This window comes from Phocoena phocoena, chromosome 19, assembly GCF_963924675.1.
Source record: "Phocoena phocoena chromosome 19, mPhoPho1.1, whole genome shotgun sequence".
Lineage (NCBI taxonomy): Eukaryota > Metazoa > Chordata > Mammalia > Artiodactyla > Phocoenidae > Phocoena > Phocoena phocoena.
Window position 1 is genome coordinate 11776826 of NC_089237.1, and position 22017 is coordinate 11798842.

The following is a 22017-nucleotide window of genomic DNA, read 5'->3' on the forward strand; positions in this document are numbered from 1 at the left end:
TCGACCACGGCCTCCCCCGCCCGTATTTAAGCGGAGCGGGGCGCGCGCGCGGGCCGGCGGCGCGCGCGGCCCCAGAACATGTCCATATATGGCGATCTTTCCGAACGCCGGGCGCCCATTGGCCCGCCCGGCAGGGGCACGTGGGGCCCCGCGCCCGGTCCCGCCCCCCACCCGCACCGCCCCCAACCGCCCCGCCCGCGCCGCCCCCGCGCGCCCGAGACCCTGCGAGCGAGACCACGCGCGGGCTGGCGCTGGCCGGCGCGGGGGCGGGTGGGTGGGCGTCCCCGGGGATCGCAGGGCGGGGTGCAGAGGATGCCTCGGAGCTGACCCTCCGGCCCCGCCCCGGGACTGCTGGGCGCTGTTGGGGAGGGCCCGGCTGCACCCCGAAACTGCCTGGCTCGGGGCTGGGCGGCATTCGGAGCCGGTTGTGCGCCCGCGGCCGGCCCCACAGGGGGGGCTTTGCTCCCCGGGCGCCCCCTTCGAGCTTTCTCCCCGAGGCTCTGCAGGCCGCGAAGGCGGGTTTCCGGCGCCGGGCTGGGGGAGGGGAGGGTGGTGGTCCCCGCCGGCTGCCCGTGCGGCATTGTGGGCCCCGTGGTCCGGGGGAGTCCCGGGGAGCCGTGACCTCGCCCCTGTCACGATGGAAAGGAGCCGCCCGTTCCCTAGCGCAGCCATGACCGCGTAGTCTCCTCCGCCGGAGTTGGGGCGCTCGGGGGTCCCTGACGGTGCAAAAGCGGGGTCCCTGGCGGTGCAGAGACTGGCCCCGTTATACCACACCCAACACATCCTGCCCCTCAAACCGCAAGCCCGATTGTCCCCAGGCGGGGGCTCCACTCCGGGTTTGGGGCCACCCCCTCCCTGTCCGTTGGGGAGAGGGTGGAGCTTTGTTTCACTTTAGTCATCTTTGGACATCGTAGGGAAACTGAGGCAGGGAAGAGTAGTTTTGACCGCCTGAACGGTCAACTCACCCCTAAACTTGAGAAGGGGAACTCTGTCTTCTGTTTATGACACTAGGAGTAAACCCAATGGACCCCGGCAGCCCTGGGGCTGTGGTTTTCCCGGGTCCAGGGCGCGCCCTTTTCCCCAGGAGCCTGCTCTTGAAGACCTGTCATTTCTGGCAGGGTCCTGGTCACACCTGCTGCTTCCAGTGCTTTCGTTATGCCCGGAGGGAACCAGGTACTACGACTTCCTTGGACTTACTTGTAAGCTTTCGGGATTGCTCAGTACAGAATTAAACATCAGAGGAGGCATGTGTAAGAGCACACTGGCCATGAGGGGTGACAGTGGTGCCGGACTGAGTGAGTCTGGGGACTCGTCCAAGGTCCGGGCGCGCTGGGCTCTACCCGGGCTGATGTCTGATGGGGGGCGAGGCCGGGCGCCCCAAAAGCCCTGAAAGGTCAGCTGGTGTCCACATCTACCTTGGGCTAGGCAGGTAAAGCAGCCGCCCAGCCCACCTGCGGACTGCAGTCACCCAGATGCCAAGGCCATGCCTATGGCCGGCCACCCATGCCACCAGGCCTAGCTGGGTCCCAGACTCCCCAGACTTTCCAAGGGTGTAGGGCAAGGCTACTGTCCATCAGGTGTGTGCTCCACCCGTGGAAGAACTTGGGGCTGGGCCTCCGGAAAACCCACCCTTACAGGCGCTCCTGGGCACAACCACCGGCCTTCAACCCCCAGGTGGGGGCGTCAGTGTGCGAAGAAGACTGCAACACTTGGGGGTCCCAAGATGTCACACACGAGAAGTGGGAAGTATCCAGTATCCAAGGCGTCGCGTCCTGTGTCTGCCCACCCCGCATTCCACTCAGGCTCCCTCGACCGCGGAGGCCTCCCCTCCTCGGACTCCAGTTCCCTCTGGCACTCCTTTGTCTGGTGTGCCCGGGCTGCTTCGTGGGATAGATGGGGAGGGGGCAGAGGCCGTTGGACCTCTGTCCCCGTTCCCCCTTCCTTCTTTCCCACCTTGCAGTCCGTAGGGCGCTGGGTGCACGGCCGAAGGGTTGTGGGGGGAAGTGGGGCGGGGCCTGGGAGCCCCGAGATTTCCGGGGCTTCCCCCTTCGGTAGGCCGCCAGCCCGCCACCCGCAGGGCCGGGCTGCGGGGGAGGCAAGGGGCGCTCTCAGCCGGCCAGGCACTGGCTGGGGTGGGGGAGCAGTTTCCAGTTCCGCGGCTGTGTCACCCGGCGCGGTGGGGCGGGGGTCAAGGTGAGGCCGCAGGTGTGCGGGTGCGGGGCGGTGGCGCGCGGCGCGGCCATATTTGGCCATTTCGGCGCCGGCGGAGCCCCGCCCATCGCCCGGGAAGCCGCAGCCTGGGCAGCCCCGTCCCCGCCCGCCGCCGGCCCTGAGTCACCGGCCGGGCGGGGGGCGGAAGTAATGGACTGGGGGCGCCGGGCGCGCTCCTAGCCTTATTTAGTCAAGGAGGCCGCGGATTGGCCGGCGGAACAAAGGGGCGGTGGCGGGGGGCGGGGAGGCCCCGGCGCCTTCGAGGAGGCGGGGCTGGGCGGGGAGGGGACCGGCAGCTTCTCCCACCCTCACCGCGGGACTCCGCGGGCCTCAGCGGGTCCGGGAGACCTCGCAGCATCGCGTCACGCCCGGCCGCGAGAGTGCAGCGTGGGGGTGCGCGCGGGCCCAGAGGTCACGTGGCCCGGGCGGGGGGAAGCGGAGTTGGAGGCTTGGCGGTGGGGGGGCGGGCAGGGGGCGACGACCCTCCTGGGAAGCACCATCCGGAACCAGGAGTAAGTGGACGCCGTGGGTCCAGGGACCGGGCCCCAGATAGAGCGAGACCTCCAAGCCCCAAACAGGGGGTTGGGGAACACCGCATTCTGCGCTGAGATTTTTCTGTTTTGCAATCGGGCAGTGCGAGGCCTCGCCCAAGGTCATCTCAGGGCTGTGCTCATGGAAGCGCACGGCTGCCCCCACCCCTCCTGAAGCTGGAGAGGCCCTGGAGCCCCTTGGGAGGGGACCACACGGATGTGGCAGCCCCTAGCTTGGGTCAGCAGGGAGGCCCTGGGAGGAGGGAGAGAGTCAGCAACTGCACTTCTGCCCAGAAGTGGGTGTGTCCTTCCCATCTTGAGGATGCAGACTTGGGGCTCAGAGAAATGATGTGAGTTTTTTAGCCCAGTGCTGGTTTGGTGCATTTATTGTGACCTTGCTGCATCTCGTTTCATCTTCTATCCATTTAACGGCTGAGAAGACAGTGGTGCAGGGAGGTGGCATCACCTTGCAAGGAAGTCTGGCGTAGCTGAGACTTAGCCCCAGGCCTCCCCAGCCCTGGACACTGCCAGGCAACCCCAGCTCAGGGTCCTTCCCTTGTCCCTCCCTCTGACACCCACACCAGCCTGGCGTCTCCTTGCTCCAGCCTCCAGGGATGCTTCCCGGGATCCAGGTCACCTCTGCACCTGGTAGCCTCACCCCCAGCCCATCACCCCACCCCTGCCTTCTGCCTCTCTCCATCTCCCAACTAGCCAGTTACTTGCCAGGCAGTCAGGGTAGGGAACTTGGTAATGAGTCCCCCTTCAGGCCTTTGCCTCTGCCAGGAATGTCTTTCCTTCCCCTCCCTCCACATACAACATGGGATCCTGGGTTGGATCCTGGAACACAAAAGAAGACGGTAGTGGAAGAACTGGTGAAATCCGAATAAAGTCTGGAGTTTAATTAATTAAGTACCAAAGTCAATCTCTCAGTACAATTGTACCATGACTGTGTAAGATGTTAACATTAGGGGAAACCGGGTAGAGAGGCTGCAGAAATACTAATACTGTCTTTGTGACATTTGTGTAAATCTAAAATTATCTCATAATAAAAACTTCATTTTAAAAATGCCAAGGAGTACTTCCCTGGTGGTCCAGTGGTTAAGACTCCGCGCTTCCACTGCAGGGGGTGTGGGTTCAATCCCTGGTCAGGGAAGTTCCACGTGCGGAGCGGTGCAGCCAAAAAAAAAGCCAAGGAAAACCAAAGTTTCCCTACCCTCAGCTCACTGTCCTGTTCTCTCAGGCTTGTGGATCAAATGCCAGATGAGTGTTCTGCCACCTAAAACCTTCTCCAGGTCTCCGGGCTGGCTCCCACTGGGGCAGGGGCAGCCTCTGGAGTGGCTCTGTCTGCTCGGAACAAGGGTCCCCAGGCTGCCCTGGTAGGCAAGGTCAGCTTACTGCTGGCTTGGCCAGCCTGCCTCTGAGTTTCAGGTCAATGAACAGAGTCAGGGCCACACATTTCTGTCTCTGGTCTTAAGTGTCCAGTGGGGCTTGTTCTCCTGCCGGCACTTTACAGACAGTCATGGAGGGTCCATATATCCCAAGGCACCCTGGAGGCCAGGGCTCCAGCCCCACGCCCTGCGGAGCCACCCTGGTGGCCAGCTGCTCGGGCACTTAGGCATTGGTGAGTTGTCAGGTGCTCTGTGCTCAACCCTGCCATTTGTTCTGTGCCAGCATGCACTGGGCCAGGCCTCTTTATGTGTCATCCAGTCCTCACTGCATAAGGCAGGGAAACTGAGGCTCGCAGTGTGCAGCCCCCACATGAAGTTGGGGTGTCAGGTACACAGAGACACCCAGGCCAAGGCTTCACTGCTCCGGCAGTGGAGGGCTCCAGGCATTTTGAAGACAGGCCCCACTGGAGTTTACTGGAGGTTCCCATCGCCCCACTGTGGTGCAGCAGGAACCAAGGAGGCCTCTGGAAGAACACTGGGTTGGGAGTCAGGACCTGAGTTCTGAGCCTCAACTTCTGTAAAGAAGATGGGCCAATGATGTGAGGGGTGTGTGGCCCACCAGAGGCTCTGAGGCTGGTACCCCTCCCGCACTGGATGATAGGTCTGGGGACAGGAGACCATTGGGTGGCCCAGTGAACTTGCCCCAAGCCTCACCACTGAGGTTTTCCAGACCTCTGGCCTCAATGTCCCCAGGCACTCAGTTTTCGATGATGATTAAGCTGTACTCACTCAGCACCTGTGTGTGTCAGACCTGAGATTACCAGGAGCGGCGGCCTCCTTACTCTGTTTCAAGGGCACGCCCCCCAGGCCTTGTCCCACTGGGCCTTGGGGGCAGTGACAGCACTGCCTACACCACGGAGCAGGCTGCTGGACCTGGTACAGTGGTCCAGAAATGGTCACAGTCTGCTCTTCGCTGCATACTCTGCCCACCTGTGTGGGCCCTGCCCCCGGAGGTCACCACTTTTCACCTCTGCATCGTTCTTACTCTTGGTGAGCTGTGTCCACAGACTGCAAAGGGGAACCAAGGATTAAACCCAGGAGGCCAGGCCTCCAGCTGCTTCATGACAGTTCCACCTCAGCATGTGGCTAAAGCCAGAAACCAGGGACTTCCCTGGCAGTCCAGTGGTTATGGCTTCCTACTCCCAATGCAGGGGGCATGGGTTTCATCCCTGGTCGGGGAACTGAGATCCTGCATGGCCCACGGTGTGCTCAAAAATAAAAAGTCAGAAACCAGGGTGCCCACCAGACCATGGCACACTCTGCACATCCCTGACCTGTGTCCAGTCCAGCTGTCAGCCTCCTGGTTCCCCACAATTAATATTACAAATCACCTCACCCTGCTCCCCATGCCACCCACTGCCTCAAGATAGAACCTGAACCCCCTTACTCTGTTGCTGGAGGCTTTCATGGCAAGCTCTGCCTGATCCTCCACCCTTTCACCTACTATACCTCTCACTCACTGCCCTCCAGCCTAGGACCAGCACCTGCCCAGAAAGTTTTTCCCGTTGGCCGCCTCCTCCCTGCAGGCCTCCAGGTCATCCCCTGGTCTTGGGGCAAGTCCCCACCTCCCACCTGAATGTTGGTTATTCAGTTTGTCCCTGCCCTCTGCCCCAGAGTGTAGGTTCTCTGGACACAAGGTGAAGCTGGTGTCCCCTGGTACCTATACAGGGGAAGGAAGCAGGAATGTAGGCAGAAGGAATGGAGAGAGTAGGGCTCCAGCCCTGAAAGAGGGAAGGGCCTTCCCTGAGAGTCAGAAGGGGGACAGGGGAGCTGCCGAGCTGTTCCCCCAACCCTGACTCCAACCCTCCTCCAAAGAGAGGATATAGCTCTAGAGCTGAAAGGGAAGGGAGCAGAGGCCTGACTGCCCTCAGGGACCCTCTCCCAGCACCCAAGCTGGTAGGTTCACGGGGGTTGCAGGGGACAAGGGTGGGGCACCCCTCCTGCCCTTCCCGCTCTGGCACGGTGCTGCGGGGAGCTCGCCCGGCCAGCCAAACTCTCTTGAGCTGGACAAGGTCAGGGCTGCCGTGACAGGTGTCCCCACCCCTGGTAAGACACGGACAGGAGGCCGCTGCTCGGGGCGCTCTGTTCTCCCCGCCACTGCTCCAAAGGCTGCAGCTGGAGTGGGCAGAGTGGAGGGAGGTGAGGTCACGGCTTACGTCGAGCCCCGGCTCCGCACCGGCCACCCAGGCCTTCCGGGCGCTCTCCTTCCGGGTTTTGGACTTCCCAGGGAAGCGGCGCCCAGGGGGCGGGCCCTGCTGCTCTCAGCCCCGCCCGCTCCGGCCGGTTTGGGACGGGGCAGGGCTCCGGGTGTTCACACCCGCCCTGGGCCCAGGGCCGCGTGTCCTAATTTGGTCCTGGGGCAGTTCCCGGGCCACGAGTCGTAGCGTGCGCCTTCCTGCGCCCCGGCCCGCCTCCACCTCTGGGAGCCTGACCCCAGCACCAGCTTCCTCTGAGCCCTTTGGTGTCAGTGCGGGAGTCCCGGGAGAGACTAGGTCCAGCGGGCGGCCGAGGGGTGCGGAACAGGCTGCCACCGAAGCAGTGCCAACCAGGGCCGGAGGCGTGGGGCGCCCTGCCACCCGCGGCCATTCTGCGCCCCCTCCGTTAGCTGGTTTCGGACCTGGGGTCAGAGCCCCCTCCCCTGCACCGCACAAGCCGCATCTCCTCAGCCCCGGCGGTTTGCGGGCAGGGCACGGCACCCGGGGCCCTGCGGACGGGGGAGATGGGCGCAGTGCGCACACTCAGGACGCGCCTCTCGCGGTCAGGCACGGGCTGGGTGCGGGGTCATCTCCCACGCGGAGAGAGCTCTGCGGCCTGGGCCAGGAGATGGCGCTCTGGCCGGCTGCGGCGGCCCCGAGCGCCCAGCTCTGAAGCAGGCTGCTGTCATTCCCAGGTGGGCCGCCAGGTGGGTCCCGCTATCGCGGCTAAGCGCCCCGGGCCGGGAGAGGAGTCGGGGCCGCACCTGCCGCCCCATCCCAACTACCCCGGCCCTCCCCAGAGCCCGGACGACCCCCGCAGCCATTGACTCGGGCTGGGGAGGATGCTGCCAGTGGCCCCTGAGTCACTGTCGCCCGAGGGTGACAGGGAGCGGCTTGGGAGTGGCCGGTGACCTCAGCCGGTGCTGACACAGGGTGACAAGGTGGGGTTGGGGGTCAGCCAGCACCCAGGGCAACGGAAGAGGGGAGGGCCAGGGCCTCCACTCAGCCAGGCAGGGCCAGCCCACCCCTATGTCCCTGTGCCTTCTGTTCAGGGAGCGGGCAGCACCCACAGAGGGACCCCAAAGCTAGGGCAGACCCTGGACCTGAGTGTGTCTGTTGAATACACAGCTGGTTCCCTGGGAGGGTTTCGATGCCAGCTGCCATGCTGTCTGCTCATTGGACACACTGGGTTATTTCAGCAGCTAGGCCACCTGGGCGGATGGCCACAGATAACCAATTCAGAGAGGAGAGGGAGGCTCAGAGAGGCTGAGGTTGGTTCCAGGTCACACAGCAGGATTGGAGGGGGTGGGACTGTGAGCCCCCTCCCCCAACTATACACACCCTGCTGGCTATGGGGAGGCAGAGGTTGGGGGACAAACGGGTGTGAGTTCATTCCTCTTCTCCAGGGGCTGCCCAAGGGCTGTGAGCTGTGGGACTAGGTCATTTGGGACTGGGCTAGCCCCAGGAAGGTGGGAGAGGGAGCCGGCAGGGATGCAGCTTCCGGGGGACCTGGATTGCCACACCAGGGCAGCAGAGAGACACGGAACACCCTGAAGATGGATGGGTGGGGGGCAGAGAGAGCCAGGTTGGGGTTAGGTCATTCCTCGGGAAGGACAGAGGATGCCCATGGGCTGGTGGCCAGAGCTGTACCTCTACCTACCTGGGTGAAAGGTGGGTCGGCCCTACCTGTGTGTCTACCAGGGCCTGTGTGAGTGAATTGTCTCAGGGAGCCAGCCCCCAGGAGCAGCCCTGACCCACAGGAGCCACAGCCAAGGTCAGCAGTGCTGAGCAGACTCACATACCCACTCCTGCTCACAACATTCTCTTCCCCACTTTGCCCGGGCACAGACTGAGCATGGGGGGCGGGGCGGGGAGCCACCCAGCTGGGAAGGGACAGGCCTGGGGTCTGTAAGTAGGAGTTGAGTTTGCATATCTGCAGGTGCCTGTGTTTTACCTACCTGGGAACAAGGGAGGGAGTTTCGAGATGATAATGTTCCCTCAGATTTTTTTTTCTTTGTGGCCGCACCGCGCAACATGCAGGATCTTGGTTCCCTGACCAGGGAACAAACCTGTGTCCCCTGCAGTGGAAACAATGAGTCTTAACCGCAGGACCACCAGGGAAGTCCCATGTTCCCTCAGACTTTGAAGGCTTGACTCCCGACTCTTCCTACTGTTGCTCTTGGGAAATGGTTGTCATTTGAGTCCCGATCAGGCGTCCATGGTTTTTCGTGTTTCTGCACAAGCGTTTGGGCTTTTCCCTTTTTTCCAGCCGATCTGAGATTTCTGGGGTACCCGTGCTGAAGACCTCATTCTTGTCTTGGTCACTTCTAGGCCCTAGGCCCTCAATGTCCTTCAGTTCTTGGGAATTTTCTTGTGTTATTTTTTTCATAATTTCCCTCTTTCCTGTTTTAGTTTTTTTCTGTTCTTTTGTTTGGGGATTTCTATTAATTGGCTGGTCATATCTCCTAGTTGAATCCTTTAATTGTCTTTTCTTCTATCTATTTATCTTTCTTAACTTCCTGGAATATTTGACTTCTTCTGACCCTGCAGTGGGATTTTAAATTCTAATTATTATGGTTTTTAAATTTTTTTAGAGAACTTAATAAATTTTTACCATTTGTCACACTTGCCTTATCTTCTTTTTATCTTTCCCTTTTCCTATCTGAACCATTTGGGAGTCAGTCTCAGACGTCCTGCCCTTTACTCCTTAATATTTCAGTGTCTTTTTCCAAAGAACAGGGACGTTGTCTTATGTAACCACAGTATAGCAACCAAAATTAGGCAATTTCACATCAAACATGGCACGGTTCATCTAATCTGAAATCTAAATTTCAGTGATGACAGTTGTCCCAATAATGTCCTACATAGCATTATTCCCTGACCTAATCCAGGATCTGTATTGCATTTAGTTGTCCTAACCTATGACATACTTAATCCCCAGGGCCTCTCTCTTGTTCTCTGCACCGTTTATAGCATCACCTATAGGTGAGAAGATTTTTATTAGAAGCAGACCAGCACTAATGCCCTGAGTTAAGTGGCATGACACTGTCCCCATGGGAGCCATTTGACAAAGGAAGGTGACCACGTGCAGAGCCTGTTTGACTGTAGAAGGCAATGGACCATTTCTGTTTTGGCCCAGCAGTCAGAGATGGAGTTTATTCCTTTTTGGATCCCCAGCAAGATTTCTGGCACACTTAATAAGTGTGTAGGTACTTAACAAGGGTAGGTACAAGAGTCGGTACTTAACAAGTGCCTGTGATTATTTGACATGGGGAGTCTGGTTCTTTCACGATGCGCTGATCCTCTGCAGGTAGATTTGGCGTTGTGCACGGGTGTCTGTCTGTGTGTCTGTGTGTCTGTGTGTCTGTGTGCATGCATGTCTGGGCATGTGTGTGAAGGTGCACATAGACAGGGGCCGGGCAGAGGCTGCCGTGGTCACCTGCGGAGTCGTGAGCTCCTGATCGTCCATGCCAGGTGTTGACACATCTTGGGCACCTGTGTGTCTGCAAGCCCAGGTGGGCAGTAAAATATGCACATTTTGATGAAGTTGCCCTGGTCCTCACTCAGCCCCACGCAGCCGGGGCTCACGCTCAGATATCGCAAGTGTTCCTCTCTTGTCCCAGGAATGTGCAAAGGTCCTAAGGTTTGGGTGCTGGAAGATTGCCCAGTGGTCATGGGACATCTGAGCTTGCTGAGGTGCCCTCAATCCTGTCCTTGTGGTCCCTTCGGGAACTTTCGGCCTTGCTGGGTTCCAGAGGCCTCTGGTCTCTCCCTCCCCTTTCCTGCTGGATATAGCCCTCATCTCCCCCTCTCCCCGCCCCCTGACCTTATGGTTTTATAAGAGACAAAAGCCAGGAGACTGCACCAGCTTTGTACCCTGAAAGTTCTAAGTGGGGGCCTCCCCAGCCCAGCCAGCAGCTCTCTGCTTGAAGCGGGGCGGGGGGACCAGGCAGGAGAGGTTTTCAAGGAGCTGCTTTGCCAAGACTGTGTGTATCTGGGTGCGTGTGTGTGAAGACGAGGGTCTTGAGGGGGATATAGGGTGGGGGAAGGGAGGGGTCTTGAGAGATGGTGGTGGGTGTGGGTTTTCACATGTAGCAAGCAGGAGGCACAGGCTGGGTACCCCCAGTGTTTGCACACACAGCGCAGTCTGAGATGTGCGAGCCCCCTCCCTTCTGCCCTGCTGAGGGGAACTGTCACCCTAAACCGCCTGCAGGCCTCCAGTAAACCAACCTAGGCCCCCGCCCGCCCATGTAAGTGGAACTGTGGGGCAGCGGAGAGCTCTGCCATGAAAAAATCATGAGGACACCAAGCTGTGAGCCTGCTTCAGGAACAATGCAGGAGGCTGGTCCCTGGGTGCCTGCCAAGCTGGACCCTAGGAGAAGGTGATGGGCCCAGGAGTGAAGAAATCAGGGCCTCAGGCTGTGCCCGGCAGCATCTGGACCAGCAGAGTGGCCCTCACCTCCTTGCGGGGCCAAGAAGTCCGGGGGCAGAGGGCCAAAGGGGTGGCGGAGGCCTGGCCGTGGGAGGGGCAGAGTACCCGGGATGGCCTGGGAGAGGAATGCCAACTAGAGCAGCAGCTGGTCAGGGCCTGGGGCTGAGGCGCAGGCTCCGGAAAGCGGGGTGGGGCACTGGGGATCTCCTCTGTGAGGAGTAATTCCCAGAGACTCACTGCCCTGCGGGATGGGTCTGTCTGGCATTGCTCAGCGCAGGGGGCCAAGACTTTAGTCTGGGAAAAGTGTGACTGTGGAGGTCCCTCAGCCGGTGGGGCTGTCCTGGCCTCCATCCTGGGCCATTTCCCAGTTTCCAGGCTCCAGGCCAGCTGAGGTGGGGAGGGCCCCTTCCCCCAGCCTGCACACACAGAGCACCTGTGCCAACTCACACCACCAGCATCAGTGTTGCCCGGGCACTGAGCCTGGTGCATGCGCTGGTCACCATGGCAGCAGGTAGTGTGCTGGCAGGAGCCCAGCCTGGGCTCTAGCATCTAGGGCTGGCTGTCTAGACATGCGGAGGTGGGCGTGCTTTCCCTGGTAGCGCCAGAGGGGCCTGGCTGGGTGGAGTGGGAGGTGGACCCTCCAAATGGCCAAGCCTGCCCATCCCCCAGCACCCCAGGAAAGGAACGGTTTCCTGAGAGCTCCAGGGTGGATGCCAGGGGCCTGGGGGGCTCTAAGGCCCTCTCTGCTCTTGGCCCTAGCTGGACACTAAGAGGGCAAGAGGCTGAGGATCGGCCCCAGCCTTTTCTGCTGGAGCCTCTGACAGCTGAGGCCACCCCTGCCCTCTGGGCCCAGCTGTGGCCATAAGGGTCCATCTGGCTGTGTCCATCTGCAGGTGGCCACTCCCTGAAGCAGGGAGCCAGAGGTGCTGCCCACCTTAGGAAAAGGTGCCTTCCTCAAGTCAAACATATTAAAGTTGGTGTGTCAGGTGGCCTGACGTCTGTGCCTAGGCCTGGTCCAGGTTGCAGATGTGAGCCCAGGGGGGTGTGGACACACTGGGTTTGTGCCCTCACCCCTGGGAAGGGACTGTGCCAGGTTCAGAAGTGAGCAGGGGCAGGTGAATGGGGGTCCCAGAGTGGCAGGGACTTTGGATGCCCCAGAGTGTAGGCTGGACAGGGCAGTGGTGGGCACGTTTGTGTGCCCCAAGTGGGTGGCTGTGTGGACAAGTTCTGGCAGGGGGGATGGGGTTCTGTGAGAAGGGTGCTCCCTATTGCCTGAGGGTGCTGCCACGGGGCTGCAACACCCAGCCCATCACAGGCTCTCATAAGGAGTGTACATCTGGGGTGTGAGGGGCGCCCCTGAAACAGATTCCCTTATGCTGTGCACAGCCTGGTCGCTCTGCTGGGCAGATATGAGTGGGCTCTGAGGCTGGGATCCAGAGCATCTCCAGACTGGGGCTGACCCAGCAGGTGGCCATGGCTCACTCTGCCCAGTTCCTGTCTGTGTGTACTTAAACACACACACACACACACACACACACACACGAGGGGCCCAGACTCCCAAGCACCCCACCCCATCTATCAGCAGAGGCTCAGCCCATCACATAAGAATCCCACGGCAAACATTCACAGGCACTTATTAAGTACCTACTGTGTGCCAGAATCTTTCAGGGGATCCAGAAAGGAACCATGACCCTAGCAGGCAGCTGGACGAGGGCCTGAGATCCTGAGGGGGAGGGAGGGAGGGGGGACCATCTGTGCAAACTACCTCCCTCCGAGGAAGCCTGGGCTGGAAGGCTCGCCTCTCAGAGTCCCCCTGGGGCCTGAAAGGCCAGCCCATGGCTCACACCCCTGGGTTAGTGCCAAGGAGCCCCACCCCACCTCCACCTGGGGCTGTGGGGCCCTAGAATTGAGAGGCCACAGGCCCTTCTTTCTGGCTCTGCTGCTGAGAAGCTGCCTGGAGCCAGGCCCACTTAGCGCCTGGCGGCTGGGCTTCCTCCCGTGGGGCACGTGATGCCCATGAGCGCCCTGCCAGCACCAGTCAGCGCTAATGAGGCCGTCATGCTAATCGGAACAGGCCAGCTCCTTTGCAGCCTGACTGGGAGTTGGGGGTGCAGAGGAGAGACCAGTGCCCATGCCTGGTGGTGGCCATGGGCACAGCTGCCCCTCAGCCCACCCCCCCACCCCCGTACACATGTGACCTGAAGTGTGGACAGCATCATGGCTTGTATCTCCAAACCAGGACATTTCCCTGGGCAACCCAGTCCCATAGGAACTTGGGGGGATTTTTTGTGGGCATCATCTCTGGGGAGGGGGGTACAACCCCAGATTGCATCTCCCTACCATGGGGTACCTGGCACGCAGCCTAGCCAGGCACACAGTCGATGCCCTATAAACGTGTGGGTCGCAGAGGTGGACAACAGTAGCCCCCAGGGAGAGCCAAGGCCAGCCCCTCGCGCAGCTGACCTGTGGCGTGCACTACGCTGTCATGGGGATTTGTGTGCAGGCCTACCTCCCTGAACCCCAATCTGAAACCCCCAAGCAAGGAATCGGGGCTCCTGGTCTCCTCCTCAGTGTCTGCACGTGCCTGGGGAGGTCATTGTCCGGGACCTGGAAAATGGAGGAACGACTCCTGACCCATGTGCCCCTCTGCCCCACCCACTCCCTGGGGCCTATGCATGCCCGGCCCAAGGCCCCTTCATTCTATTGGACCCCCATATGGCCTCGAAAGGGATGGAGGGGTGATGCCTAGAACATCAAGGGCAAGACTCTAGGGGTCGTGGCTGGAAGTGCCCTGTGGCTCCCAGTCCTGGTCCCCAGAGCAGGGAGGCCTGAGGGTCACACGCTGTGATGAGGAAGAGGACACCAAGGCTGGCCCGGGCCCAGGACAGGCAGCTCTGGTTTCACTACTTGGCTCCTGGCCCCTGAGGCAGGTGCAAGAGACAGACAGGCAGGGCAAAGCTGAGCAGGCCCGCTGCAGCTCCCGAAGACAGCCCCCCCAGGCCTAGCGTCGAGGGCGCGGGGAGGTGCAATGGGGCGGCCCCAGAGGCTGGGCTGGGAGATGCCGGGTCAGAGATAGCCAGCTCTGGCTTCTCCTAGCCTGCTGGCCTCGTCCCTCTGCTGGGAAGGCTTCGCCCTATGTGATCCCCGGACCCAGCCCTTAAAGACCCCGCAGTCAGGCCAGTCGCTCTGGCAATGTGAACGGCAGATCAGGGGTCTCCAAGGCCACCATCAAGGCTGGCTTCACCAGAGCTTGCCCGTAGAAGACAGAGCAACCTTACGGGCCCTGAGAGTTGCTCAGGGTACAGGGCTCAGGTCAGAGCCTGGCCCCGTGACCCCGAGTCTGACAGCCTGCCACCTCCTTGTGCCTGGAATCATGTCTGCTCCACGTTCATGCTCCCATGTCACCCTCCCACTGTGCAACCTGCAAGGCGGGTGTAACTCTCCATCATACAGCTGCCACCTCAGCCCAAACCAAGGGCCCTTTTCCCAGGGCCCAACACACCAGGCTCCCCGGCCAGTGTGCATTCGGCCAAGCGGCTGCCTCTCCACACCTGGCTCGGATCTGGGTGCCATGGGCGCCAGGATGGGGGTGGGGCGCCGACAGCCCTGCCTGCCACTTTCCCAGCCACAGGCCACCCTCGGGAAGCATCAGACTCAGGGCTGCAGGCTGTGACCCAGGGGCCACTGAGGGGGATGGCATGCGACTCGGCTGCAGCCACCCGGGTTGGGGGCCTTGCCGCACTCCTGGCAGCAGGAATCAGAGAAGCAGTAACTGGATCTGGCGGCTGAGGGTGGAGGGCTGCGATCGGGTTGCGGCCACATGCAAGTTTTCCACCAGGCGGCTTTCTCTACCTCAGGAAAGAGCTGGGCTGGGCTGGGGAGTCTGTGCAGTGGGTCTGGGGGCCCGGAGGTGGGAGGCAAGGAGAGAGGCCAAGACGTGCAGTGGCCAGAGGCCGGGGCACAGGGCCCGCGTTGGGGCCCGGGCAGCTGCCAGTGAAGACGAGGAGGTGGTCGGCCCTGCGGCGGGTGGCGCTCTCCAGCCCTGCCGGCCCTGGGCTCTGGCCCCTGGGCAGTCCGGGAGTGGCTGAAATCCAAGCTGGGGTAACGAAAGTCTGCTGCTGTTCCTAAGCCGGCACAGCTCTGATCCGCCCTCCCACCCGCCCTCTGCTGCCCGCTGGCCATGTAAGAGCTGCCTGGGCCCGTGACCGCTGGCCAGAGGCAGCATCCGAGCGGGCAGCAGGTCCATGACGCCGGCTGGGCCTGGGGGCCACGGGCCGACCCCGTCGAGCCAGGCCTCTGGGGGACCTCGGGGGCCGTGAGCACACAGAGAGAGCTTCCCAGGCCCCTCCTGGGGACCTCAGCCAGGCCCGAAGATGCCCACCAATGGCCTACACCAGGTGCTGAAGATCCAGTTCGGCCTCGTCAATGATACTGACCGTTACCTGACGGCTGAGAGCTTCGGCTTCAAGGTCAACGCCTCAGCACCCAGCCTCAAGAGGAAGCAGATGTGGTTGCTGGAGCCAGACCCGGGCCAGGGCACAGCTGTGCTGTTTCGCAGCAGCCACCTGGGCCGTTACCTGTCAGCCGAGGAGGACGGGCGCGTGGCCTGCGAGGCGGAGCGGCCGGGCCGCGACTGCCGCTTCCTGGTCCTGCCGCAGCCTGATGGGCGCTGGGTGCTGCAGTCGGAGCCGCACGGCCGCTTCTTCGGCGGCACTGAGGACCAGCTGTCCTGCTTCGCCACAGCCATCACCCCGGCTGAGCTGTGGACTGTGCACCTGGCCATCCACCCGCAGGCCCACCTGCTGAGTGTGAGCCGGCGGCGCTACGCGCACCTGTGCCCGCAGGAGGACGAGATCGCGGCGGACAGCAACACACCGTGGGGCGTGGACGCGCTCGTCACGCTCATCTTCCAGAACCGGCAGTACTGCCTCAAGTCCTGCGACAGCCGCTACCTGCGCAGCGATGGCCGCCTTGTCTGGGAGCCCGAGGCTCGCACCCGCTACACGCTCGAGTTCAAGGCGGGCAAGCTGGCCTTCAAGGACTGTGACGGCCGCTACCTGGCACCCGTGGGACCCACAGGCACGCTCAGGGCTGGCCGCAACACACGGCCCGGCAAGGACGAGCTCTTCGACCTGGAGGAGAGTCACCCGCAGGTGGTGCTGGTGGCCGCCAACCACCGCTACGTGTCCGTGCGGCAAGGTAAGGAGGGTGCGGGGCCAGCCATGCTCTCAGCGTGGGGCTCGTGCAGCGAGTGGCACTGCGGCTGATGGGTGGGGACATGTGTGTGGCAGCACACAGCATAGGTGGGTGGGCTGTGGGCCACGTATGGGGTCCCTGCTGAGCCTTGGGCCCGCTGGACAGCTACTGGATGCAGGATGGGCAGCGCTCATCTGGAGGTGGTTGAGGCCCAGGCCAGTTGCTATGAGGGGTAGGAGGGCAGGCCCCGCCCACACTGGGCTGGCCCCCTGCCCGCCCCTCCCCTTCCCTTCTATCATCCCACTTCTGAACTTTAAAGGGTTTGGAAGGCGACCAAGGGCAGGGCAAGGAGAGGCACCAAGAGTGGAGTGGGGAGGGGTCTTGGGGTTCCTCCAGTCCAGCGGGATGTAAGCGGCCCCTCCAGGGCCTGGACTCCTTGGTGGGGAGACACTGTCTCTACCCAACAGGTGTGGCGTGGCTCCCCCCAAGTCCTGGATCATCGGTCACCTGCTTCATGTGACCGGTGGGCCCTTCCACATGTGATCACATGCCTGTGGGGTGAACGTGGGCAGTTCCTACTTCCCCTCAAAGAAGGTGAGGTCCCAGAGTGGCCCCAAGCTGCTTGGGCTCCTGGCTCTGTGCACCCAGGAGTGGCTGGGCATACCCTGAGCCGGCTCACTGCCACCACCTGGTCCAGAAGGGAGAGACCCGGCCCTGAGCACCTGGAGGGGTGGCCCAGCTGTGGCTCTAGGGGCCCCAGCCTGTAGTCCAGGTCTTCAAGGCTAGCGCAGAGCAGGGACCGGCATTCAGCAAACACCCCCCGGCACTTGCGGCATGTGGTCGGGTCCTGGGGCGTGAGGGAAGACAGACAGCCCCGGTCCTTCCCATGTCAGGTCCTACTGTCTGGCCACACTGCTTTCTGGCCTGGGCCAAGGCCCATATGCTTGGCTTGTCATTAAAAGGTGGGCAGCAGTGTGAAAAAGCTTTCTCTGTGAGTCAAAGGAGATGCTGGATACAAAGTGTTTGTCCCTGTTCAGCTTGTGAGTCTTGTGGTGGTGGTAGTGGGGATGGAGCTGAAGCTGGAGGTGATGGTGGTGGTGATGGTAGTGATGGAGATGGTGATGATGGTGGTGATGATGATGGTGGTGGTGAGGGATGGTAGCTGTACAAACCACTTTTCATTCTCTGGACTACCCTGCGTCTGACCCCATCCCTTTAATGGGGGATGTCCCCCACAAAGGACCAGATTTGCCTCCCACTGTAGAGGCCAGAGATACCGCACATTCGCCTCCCTGCTTTGCTTACAATAAGCCTGAGGGCATAGGACCCGGCCCCGAGATATTCAGATGTTGACTTGGCTACCAGTGATTCGAGCAAGTGGAGTGTGGCATCTCAGTGCTGCGGGAGGAGGGGAGCGGTGCCACTAGATTCCAAGGTAGCTGGAGTGGCGGCTTCTGTGGAGCGGTGGTGCCTCGGTCCCTGTCACTTTGCTGGTCAGGCAGCCCCCAAACCCGTCTCCTTCCCCCTGGAGTGTTTGTGAGCACCCTGGCTTCTCCTGCCAATATTTTTTTTTTGCAGCCTCTATCAGCTAGGCTCTGTTTCTGCTGTGCCCGCTGCCGGCCCTCACTGATGTGGCATTGCTGCGGGGCCGCCCAGCAGGCAGTGTTCGTTGCTGCAAGTAACAATGGCCGCAAATTGGCTTAAGCCACAAGGACACTGATTATCTCACCTAAACGGAAGTCTGCAGGCACGGGGGTGGTGGGATCCCCGGCAGGCACCACTGCCAGCTCAGTGGCATCACCAAAGTCCTCCACTCTTTCCTCTTCGAGGAACCTCTCTCCCAGGACAGCTCTGACCTCACGCTGGTGCCCTTGTGGTCACAAGACGGCTGCTGCTGTTGCAGGCTCACATCCAGACAGGACAAAGTCCAAAGGAAAGAGGGGCACTGGCTCTTCTGAGTCTTCGCAGGAGTAAGGAAAGTTCTCCTGTAAATGCTCTCAGATACCCCTTCTTGCTCAGACACCCACCACTTGACCAATACCCCCGGAACGGTGGGGTCCACACTCTTTGCGGGCAACCAGGACTCCGTGGAGCCTCTCCTGCCTCAAGGTCGGGGCCCCAGGAGCAGCCGGCTGTGTGAGATGGAGCCCCTAGGCTGCATCCTGTCTGGAACGGGTGTGTGTGGGGCAATGCTGGGGACACCAATGGCTTGGCCTCAGAGATGGGGGTGGAGGTGCAGCCTCGCTCCCCACTTAGCCCCTGTGGGGATGGCTCCCTCACCTCCTCAGGTCTGCTTCAGTGAGGCTGTCCCTGGCCAAAACCCACAGCATTCATGGGCACTGGATGTACCACCATTCTTGTTGTCCGCCGCCCCCCATGGACCAGTGCTAGAAGGGCAAGGGCCGCTGTCTGTTTTGTTACTGATGGCGGGCCCAGGGGCAGCTGGCGCTCACTTTGTTCAGTATTGCTGATGGGACGGTGGGATTGGCAGTGAGAATGCTGGGTCACCTTCTTTGGCTCTGAGCAATGATCTGTGTGAGAAGGGTGACAGACCCCAGCCTGGGGGGCTTTGGAGGGCACAGCCATGAAGGGTGACAGGTCCTGACCTCTGCAGTCTGGGCTCTACCTGCTGCGGGTAGGGCAGGGCAGGATGTGGCCCTGACCCTCAGGCTCTGATGGGGGTCTGCCACACTCCCTCCTGCTCCCCTAGCTGGAGCCACTGGAGCCCAGCCTCAGGGGACCTCTGTGATCTGCCATCTCTCTTGGAGTGGCCAGTTGTGATGGAACAGGGATGTGGTTTAAGGGAAGATACTGGGGAGGCTCCACGGCCTGCCTGCTGCCCCCCACCCTGGTCATGGATGACCCCTTCGTCTCCCTCCCAGGAACCCCAGGCAGAGCCCCAAGTAGACTTGCCCTCCCTCAGGGTTCTCGGGAGACCACGCACATGTGAGTGAGGGGCTGGGGAGGTGACAGGGGTCCAATCCCTGCTCAGCGCCCAGGAGCAAACCCCAGGCCCCTGCTGTGTCCTGAGCCACGGCTGGGGAAGGACAGGGACCCCAGTGTCCATCCAGTGGCTTAGGGAAGAGTTATAAATAGAGGCCGGTGTAAGTCCTGGGTCGAGAGAGCAGGAGCGAGCAGATTACCTGACGATTAGCAGAGGCAGGGGATTTGCCAGCACGGAAGGGCCTGGTTCCTGGGGCTGCGGTGGGAGCTGGGCAAGTACCTTTAGGGAGCAGTGTGTATTGGTCCATGACGCACCCACTTGGCGCTGAGGCAGAGCTCCAAATCTTCTAGAGTCCAGAGGGTTCTAGATGAGACCCCCGCTGACTTCAGGATTGCCCCAAGAGCATGCCTCCCCATCCCTCTGCTCCCCACCCCACCCAGGGTGAGGCGTGAGGGGCTTCCCATCTCCTCCCTCCAGGGATCAATGTCTCAGCCAACCAAGACGAAGAACTGGATCATGAAACTTTCCTGATGCAAATTGACCGGGAGACAAGGAAGTGCACCTTCTACTCCAGCACTGGGGGCTACTGGACCCTGGTCACCCATGGGGGGATCCAGGCCACAGCCACACAAGTGTGAGTGCACCATCCCCACCTCTATGACCACCTTCACCTCCACCTCCACCATCACCATCACCACCTCCACCATCACCATCATCACCTCCACCATCACCAGCTCTACCAACACCATCACCATCACCACCACCACCTCCACCATCACCATCATCACCTCCACCATCACCACCACCTCCACCATCACCATCATCACCTCCACCATCATCTCTGTTACCACTACCACCTGCATCACCACCTCCACCTCAACCACGGGGACCACACAGCAGCCCAGCCAGGGAAGAATGCCCACTGGGATGAGGGACAGCTCTTAATGGTGGTGGGGGTATCAGCGGAAGGCAAGTGCCTGTCCCTCCCCCTGAGGGAGTGGTATTGGACTTGAGGGGGATGGGGAGGCCTGACCCTAAGCCCCCACGTCCTGCTCCTCTGAGGGGACCTTGACCTGCCCCTTCCAGTTCTGAGAACACCATGTTTGAGATGGAGTGGCGGGGTCGGCGGGTGGCCCTCAAGGCCAGCAATGGGCGCTATGTGTGCATGAAGAAGAATGGGCAGCTGGCGGCCATCAGCGATTTTGTGGGTGAGCACTCCCCTCATTCCCTGCGGAGACTGGGGTGGGGGCCCTCTGCCTGGGGACAGGGCCAGCTCGGAGACCCTGTCTCCACGAGGGCTGGCCCCGCTCCCTCCCCGTGAAGCTGCTGCTGTCCAAGACAGCAGTCATACTTGCTAGTCCAGACCATCGTTCCTGACGTGGGGGAGCAGATCCAGAGCACCCTGATCACTGCTGCACATTTGGGGAACCGGGGGCTCAACGGCCGCAGGCCCCTGGCTAAGGCCACACAAGGCAATGGCAGTGGCAGATCGAGGCACACAGGCTGGGCAGTGAGTCCGGGCCTGGAGCTCTTCCAGGGGAGCTCCGTTAAGGCCCCTCAACCCCTTTCTCACCATCAGGTGAGGACGAGGAGTTTATCCTCAAGCTCATCAACCGGCCCATCCTCGTGCTGCGGGGCCTGGACGGCTTCGTCTGCCACCGCCGAGGCTCCAACCAGCTGGACACCAACCGCTCCGTCTACGACGTGTTCCACCTGAGCTTCAGCGACGGCGCCTACCAGATCCGAGGTGCGGGCGTGCGGGATGGGGGCGGGGGGAGCGCGAGGAGCTGGGGCCCGGAGAGAGTGGGGGGCGCCGAGGGGGATAGGGGGAGCGCGGGGCCGGGAGCGTGCCGCCCGCCGACCGCCGCTCCCCTTATCCCCCAGGCCGCGGCGGCGGGTTCTGGCACACCGGCAGCCACGGCAGCGTGTGCAGCGACGGCGAGCGCGCCGAGGACTTCCTGTTTGAGTTCCGTGAGCGCGGCCGCCTGGCCATCCGCGCCCGCAGCGGAAAGTACCTGCGCGGCGGCGCCTCGGGGCTGCTGCGCGCGGACGCAGACGCCCCGGCCGGGTTTGCGCTCTGGGAGTACTGAGTGCCGTTCTCCTGTCCCCCATTAAACCGTGTCTGTGACCAGCGGCTCGCGGGTCAGTGGCGCCGCTCGGGGTGGGGAAGGGTGTGCGCGGAGGGTCTGCAGGCTCGCTGGTCTCAGAGTGCTGCACGGGAGCAGTCCCCGGCCCCTCCGCCCTGGGGTTCCTGCGATGGCCGCTGGACAACTACCCCCTCCCCCCCATCCCTCATACCCAGAAAATCCAAGGTTGGGGCTTGTCCAGGGGGGTCCAGCCGATTGAACGTCCCACAACCCCATCCTGGACAACCAGTCCCGGGCCTCCTCTTGTCCGCCCCCCGCCCCTGGGATTGTCTCTCCTTGGCGAACGTCCCCTCCCTAAGCCCGGGAGAGGGGACCCCCCACTCTACTCAGCAGGACCGGGGTGGGGGTGGGGGAGCTGGAAGGAGCCTGGTCCTAGGCCCCAGCAAGTCAGGTAGGTCAGAGGGTCTTTGGAGTCTCCATAGCGCACATCACTGCTCCCTTCCCCAAAGGCAGGGTCTTAAGAGAATCCTGGAAGCACCTGATGGAGAAGTGACACCCACCTGTCCCAAACAGGGCTGTGTGGTCAGCCATAGGGGAGAGGACCCTTCTCAGCCTCTGCACCAGCCTGCTGCCACCCAGCCTAGAAGGGTGGATGACCAGGACAAGGCCCATGGTTCACCCACATGCCTCCCCAAACCAGCTGGCACCCCAAACCCCTGGGTCCCCAAGGACCCCCACCCAGGGCAGTGTCTCTTATGAGCTGGGTAACCTTGGACCATTGGAGGTGGGAGTGGGGTGAGAGGCATGCCCCCTGGGATTGGCCTGGCCCTTGGGGACTGGGGTGATGGAGGGCTGGGGGTACAGTCTAGAGCCTGAAGTAGGGGGAGACCACAGACACAGGTGACCTCATGGACCCTTCCCCTCAGCCCACACCCCTCTCCCCACCCTGGGCAGCCCCCACCCTTGCCTGGGGC

At 61.7% G+C, this 22017-nt stretch overlaps 1 protein-coding gene across 1 annotated transcript; it reads left to right on the forward strand.

The window, feature by feature from the left end:
• The first annotated feature begins 15162 nt into the window (after positions 1-15162).
• On the forward strand, positions 15163-21083 carry FSCN2 (fascin actin-bundling protein 2, retinal). The gene is made up of 5 exons (XM_065897598.1): positions 15163-16015; positions 19434-19590; positions 20043-20164; positions 20536-20703; positions 20841-21083. The coding sequence occupies exons 1-5, from the start codon at positions 15190-15192 to the stop codon at positions 21044-21046; spliced, it is 1479 nt and encodes a 492-aa protein (XP_065753670.1). The 5' UTR covers positions 15163-15189; the 3' UTR covers positions 21047-21083.
• Positions 21084-22017: the final 934 nt, after the last annotated feature.